Source organism: Solanum pennellii, chromosome 7 (assembly GCF_001406875.1).
Source record: "Solanum pennellii chromosome 7, SPENNV200".
In the NCBI taxonomy this organism is placed as follows: domain Eukaryota; kingdom Viridiplantae; phylum Streptophyta; class Magnoliopsida; order Solanales; family Solanaceae; genus Solanum; species Solanum pennellii.
In genome coordinates, this window is record NC_028643.1 from 73,940,686 (window position 1) to 73,947,004 (window position 6,319).

General features: G+C 34.0%; 1 protein-coding gene across 6 annotated transcripts; it reads left to right on the plus strand.

Moving 5' to 3' along the window:
- The first annotated feature begins 618 nt into the window (after window positions 1–618).
- LOC107026368 (probable protein phosphatase 2C 52) lies at window positions 619–5,822 on the plus strand. 6 transcript variants are annotated; one of them, XM_027918591.1, is made up of 6 exons: window positions 619–810; window positions 1,861–2,279; window positions 2,359–2,703; window positions 2,794–2,911; window positions 2,996–3,219; window positions 5,145–5,615. In XM_027918591.1, exons 2-6 carry the CDS (start codon window positions 2,019–2,021, stop codon window positions 5,613–5,615), a joined length of 1,419 nt encoding a protein of 472 aa, XP_027774392.1. In that variant the 5' UTR covers window positions 619–810; window positions 1,861–2,018. The 6 variants fall into 6 exon arrangements, with proteins under 6 accessions (XP_027774392.1, XP_015082799.1, XP_027774390.1 ...); XM_015227313.2 differs by having other exon boundaries at window positions 619–783; XM_027918589.1 differs by lacking the exon at window positions 619–810 and adding an exon at window positions 838–981.
- The last annotated feature ends 497 nt before the right edge of the window (window positions 5,823–6,319 follow it).

Genomic DNA, 6,319 nt, shown 5'->3' on the forward strand with positions numbered 1-6,319 from the left:
TTCGGTTCGGTTTTTGTTAATTCGGTTCGGTTTTTTATTTCGGTTTTTTAATGGGCCTGTTTAGTGGGCTTTTTAAAATTTTAAACTTTACAATTTTTTCAATTTTTTGTTTGATTTTTCAACTTAATGGGCTTTGATATTTCAACTTAATGGGCTTTGATATTTCAACTTAAAGTTTCTTATTTTTTTTAAAAAAATTATTTAATATTAATAATTATTAAATATAATATAATTTATAAATTATAATATAATATTTCGGTTTAAACCGAAATACCGAATTCCAAAGTAATATGTACCGAAAATCGAACCGAAATACCGAAAATACAAAAAATTAAACCTAATACCGAACCGAAAATCGAAATACCGAAACCGAAATTCTGAAAAATTTCGGTTCGGTTCGGTGTTTCGGTTTTCCGGTTTTTATGCCCACCCCTACTTATCATAATTTGGCAAGTTAGTACAATATAAATTGGGGTGAAAAATAAAATATTCTATATTTTTAGATTAAAAATCTCAATCATATCATCGCAACTCGACTGGTTATTAGTACAACATAAATTGAGATGAAGGACCAATATATTTTCTTCCTTAAAAGAATGAGCCTACCCTCTTCTCTTCATTATTTCCTTTTTTATGCTTTTGTAATTAATTAATGCCAACTTCTATCTATTCCCATACTTCTCACTCTCTTCCCTTCTTCTCCTTTTTCTCTTCTATTCAACAACAAAAAGAAGACATAAATCACATTCTTGATCCCAGCTATCACTAAGCCAACCTGAAGGGGTAACATTTTTAACCAACCCCCTCTTTGTATATCTCTTTCATTGTGCTTTTTCAACATTAATAATCTCATCTTTTTCAAGAAAATCCCTTGTTTTTGCTTTATTTTTATCAATTTTCTGTGTAGAGTTCAGAAATGAAACCCCATTTCATGGTTTTGGTTAATTCTGCAGCTTGGGTTTTGATTGCATGAAAAAAGGGGTTTGATTTTTTTGCCCCCTTTCTTGAATTTTGATTTTTTTTTTTGATGTTTATACTTTTATAAGTTATAATGCTTTGATCTGATGTTGTTTTGCTTTTGGGGTTACGTAAAAAAGGATTCTTGTGTCGACAAAATCTACCACTTTGTTAGAACTCTTTTGCTTTATATGTCTGCTCCACTAAGTAGTGCAAAGATTCAAATTTTATCAGACTGTTTTTCCTCTATCTTTGGTTTTACTTTTTTTTTTGTTAACTTTGTTTATCCTCTGGAAAAGACTGAAATTTTGACATTTGAGGTGAAAGGTTGAATCTTTTTGACATTTGTGTGCAGTAACTTTTCCTTTTCAGGTTACTTTTTTTCAAATCTTTATACTTTGTTTTCTTTTGGTGTTTATCTATAAATCTAACTATAAGATCTATAAGAAAGAGTAAGATTTTTTGGAATTTGGATAGTGATAAATCTTTACCTTCTGTTTTGGAAATGGAGAATTTTGTGGATAAAGTTTTGATTTTTGTGAACATGGTGACAGATTAAAGAATTTGAATAACTGTGGGTGCTCTACCTAGTTTCCTGTTTTTATGTGTTTTTTTTAAATGTTTTCCAGAATATTCTGTTTTTCTGTCTACTTAGCTTAGTTTTTTAATTGTAGATTAAGGTGCATAAAATCTCTCAAATTTGATTTGTATAATTGAGATTCCCATTGGATGATGAAAGCTTAGGACAGCATAATATTTATATTATATGCATCAATCACATGCTAATCTATTAATCTGTGTGTTGGTTAGTTAGTCTAGTTTCAATATTTGTTGTCATATCCATCTTGTTATGTAGTATTAATATTATTAGTATATTAATTAATCTCTTATTGTGTTGTTTAGTGCAATATTTTGACCAAGATTAAAAAGAATCGCGTTGGATGCTTGTGAGTTCTACAGTTTTTTTTGCTTAGTTGACAATTCAGTCTGATCCAGTTTCATTGGGAGGAAGAACATTTCTTTTGTTGTGGATCAGATGGTCTCTTTGTGTTTCTGAGAAAATGGGGGGTTGTGCTTCTACCAGCAATCATAGTACTTGTAGTAGCAGGAGCAACGGAGAACGAGTTTCCCCTGAATGTTTGGGGATAAGTATGTTTAGTCGAAAGAGGATTAGAAAAACTTTTTCTGATCCTGTTACTACATTGCAACATCTGACTTCAATACCTAATCGGATATTCAAAAATGGGAAGAGCAGGACTTCTTGCATATTCACTCAACAGGGTCGTAAAGGCATAAACCAGGATGCCATGGTTGTCTGGGAAGTAAGTACCGCTTGCTTTTTTAGAGCTACTATTGTGGCCTTGGAGTGTGTTATGTTAAATTTTATGTATCTGTGTGCAGGATTTCATGGCTGAAGATGTGACCTTTTGTGGGGTATTTGATGGTCATGGTCCACATGGCCATCTTGTCGCACGCAAAGTAAGGGATGCACTGCCCTTGAAGCTAGCGTCGTTTTTGCAATCATTTGACTCAAAGCACAACGGTTCTACTGCAAATTGCTGCAGTGGTGATAAAAAATTGGATGTGGTGGATCCTGATAAGGATGGAGGGATGGAGGATAAAGTGGACTACTTGTGGAGAGAAGCTTTCCTTAAATCATACAAGGCCATGGATAAAGAACTAAGGTCCCATCCTAATTTAGATTGCTTTTGTAGTGGGAGCACTGCCATTACACTTGTGAAACAGGTAGCCAGTTGCATTTGGTTATGATTTTCCTCTTGCAATGTCTTGCATTCCCTTTCTTCTAAGCTTATTATTAATTTTTTGTGTCAAAAGGGTTCAAATCTTTTTATGGGCTATATTGGTGATTCTCGGGCAATCATGGCATCAAAAGACAGTAATGATTCAATGGTGGCAGTTCAATTGACTGTTGATCTCAAGCCTGACTTACCCAGTATGTCTATGTAATAGCTTATCTTTCATTTTATATGATCTCTTTCTGGATTCTCTTTGATGATAGTGTGTTTTGTGTTACCAGAGGAAGCTGAGAGGATAAAACGATGTAAAGGTCGGGTTTTTGCTTTGCAAGATGAGCCTGAGGTGCAGAGAGTGTGGCTGCCATTTGATGATGCCCCTGGTTTAGCAATGGCTCGGGCATTTGGGGATTTCTGCTTGAAGGAATATGGGGTGATTTCTGTTCCAGAATTTTCTCACCATATTCTTACTGAAAGGGACAAGTTCATAGTTCTAGCTTCTGATGGGGTATGTATCCCTCTTGAAATCTATGAATATTTTGCTAGCTTAGTTATCAGTTTGTTGAAGTAGTTGAATCCAAAATGAAATTAAGCATGCCGAGTTGTCCTTTATGATTTTGACGACCTTTGTGATCTTGGATTTTTTTATTTGTTTTAATGGGGTCACATGTAATGATCTGGAAGAAGAGGTATCTATGGAAAATATTATGAAGTTGATAATTCAATTTTCTCTTTTCATATACTATTACACAAATAAATGGAAAGATGATTCCGCATATATGATCTAGCCTATAGGACTTCCATTATCAGCTAAGAATTCAATGTTTAAGTTCTCAGCATCAGTGATTATTTATACCAATGTAGTAAGGTGTTTTCTGTTGTCAGTCTCACAAATATTAATGGTGCTTAGTGGCTTGATTTGTAAGTATGCTATAAAGGTATTAGGTTGATGTTATATTAAGTTGGCTGATCAAAACCTTGTCCATTTTGGCGGAAGGAAGAAGGGTTTTGTTTTTTTCTGCAAATCTAGTACATTGGACAAGTGTTCACCACCTGATCTTTGTAGGAAAGGAGTTAGATTCCTTTCGAATTAAATGTGCCTGGAATCCTCATAGGTAATGGTCACTTCAGGACTTTAAAAAGTATTGGCTCATTCTGGTTTGGGGACAGAATGAGGATAATGCCGGTCGCTAGAGTGTGGTATTTCTGCACGAGGTAGTAACATTAAATACGATTGGCAGAGGGATATGTCATTGGTTTTAGTACCTGACTTGCCAAAACTCCTAATGCGGTGCACTTTGATTAACTGCTGATGTTTTAGTAGATATATGATAGATGAAGAGTTTAGCCTAGATAAAGACAATTCCTGCTGCTTGTTTGTTGCCGCAGGCAAGGAGCCTTGCACATGCATCATATACTAAGAATCCTTGAACAAATCTTTTGTAGTTTGGTTTCTAAATGTAGAAAGTTTTGCATTCTACTTGACCTCGTTCTGTGTAATCTTACTCTTCTTTAAATTCCCGTAAGTTAAGTAAAGGTGAGCTTATTGAATTTGTTTTACTGTTTTCTTTGAATGTCTGTGAACTTTCTTCCTTTTCCACGAAATGGCTGATTATGTTTCTATTTCACTAACTGCATATCCTGAAATATCTGGGCAACTATCCTTTTTACTCAATTTTTTTTTTAAACGGAGTAATAAGAACTTTTCTTGTATTTGCACTAAGTCAGTGCATCAGGCGTAATTACAAAAATGCTATTGTATCTACTTCTTGGTTACAATTTTCCCATTCTGAAGTTATTTAGATATCTTCTTTATCTTTTTAATTGCCGATGCCATGACTAAACTAATTTCTTTTCTACCTGTCACTGCCGAGTTTTGATGGTAATTGGTTTCAAAGACAGATTTTCTATTGGATAACCTGTTAGACATTATAATCAATATCAAAAAGTAAAGCATAATATGGTTGGAACATGTCCTCAGTGATTTCAGTTAGCTTTTATAAGAAATTTTCAAAAAGTATTTGTAAAATTTTTACGAAATATCATTTTGTTTTGCATTCGAAGCTCTCACTTAGACGAGTAGCCTTTCCCATGCTGGAAGAGATGTGGTTTGCTTATGCCTTGGTCATTAATTACTTCATGCTGTTACAAAATGCTACTCTGTCTTCCCTTCAATTCTTGTCTAACCGTGGGCTAGTCTCTGGACTCGTTCAATGAAGTAGGTATGAACTTAGTTTATTTTCATACCCAAAGAACTAGGCTGATTATATATATGGCTCATGCTAGGGAGTTGTGAAATGAAACAAAGAATTCCTAGCCTAGCTATTAGAAAAATGCATCGCAGTAATATAGTGTGTTATACGAAAGAATACAGAGATATTGGCATCAGTCAGACAGTTGCAGTTTCCATATTTAAGATTTATATTGTTTCAGGTTTGGGACGTCTTGAGCAACGAGGAAGTGATTGAGATAGTGTCATCAGCTCCTACACGAGCATCAGCTGCCCGAATCCTGGTTGACTCAGCTGCACGCGAATGGAAAACTAAATATCCAACATCAAAGATGGATGATTGTGCAGTTGTTTGCTTATTCTTAGATGGGAAAATGGACTCTGAATCCGATAACGAGGATCAATGTTTCTCCTCTGCTACCCTTCAGAGCAACCACTCTGGTAACGCTGTGGAATCAGACGACGGACAGAACTCTGAGCCATCTCTGCAGAGGAACTTCACGGTTAGATCAGCTGAAGAAAACGACACCTACAAACGAATCGTTGCAGAAGTAGAAGCAAATCAAGAAGCTATGTCAACTGAAGAACAAAACTGGTTAGGATTAGAAGGTGTCACTAGGGTAAACTCCCTAGTTCAGCTTCCAAGATTTTCTGAAGAAAGGCCAAGACCTTAAATTATATATATTATATATATATTTGTTGTTATTTAGATCCCTTAAAAGTTTTATGGATTTATATATAATTTTGCTGCAGCATATCCTAGTATTGTTTATGACATATTTGGGGTTTGTTTTGTTCACTGGATTAAACTCACATCCATCTAACTGTAAAGTCTTAAATCTTCTTTTAAGATACATTAGCTGTTTTGGGTATTCTTTTAACTTTTATGTGTACCAAAAAAATGAAGTTACTTTTCTTTTATAAAAAACGATATATTTACCATCAAATAATGTGGTGCAGTAGTTGTTTCTTCGTTAGTCAGAGGTTCCGGTTCAAGTCCTACGCATGAATTTTTTTTTTTTTTGGTTGGAAGCGTTTCCCCTTTAATGCAGCCATATGTTCATTTGGGGAAGAACTTATTCGCGTTGGATGTTCACACTAAACTAATAAATGCGTGTCATGTGTTTAAATTTATAGTTCATTGTACTTGATTATAATTAATTAATGTGTATTTTACTTTAATTATATCATATAATAATAAAAGTTACATTAACTTGATGTAAACATTCGATGCTGATAAGTTTTTTTCATTTATTTGAATTAGTTGGCTTAAGTAAAATTATGAAAATAGTGACTTTAATCAGGAAAAAATTAAAAGAAATGTTACTTTAATCTTATCTTTAAATTGACAAATCAGTCACAACATAATTATTTTTTT

Coding starts and splice junctions, on each gene's coding strand:
- LOC107026368 (XM_027918591.1), top strand. CDS start 2,019: ATGGGGGGTTGTGCTTCTACCAGCAATCATAGTACTTGTAGTAGCAGG. Junction 2,704..2,793: donor CCATTACACTTGTGAAACAG/GTAGCCAGTTGC, acceptor TTGTGTCAAAAG/GGTTCAAATCTTTTTATGGG. Junction 3,220..5,144: donor TAGTTCTAGCTTCTGATGGG/GTATGTATCCCT, acceptor ATATTGTTTCAG/GTTTGGGACGTCTTGAGCAA.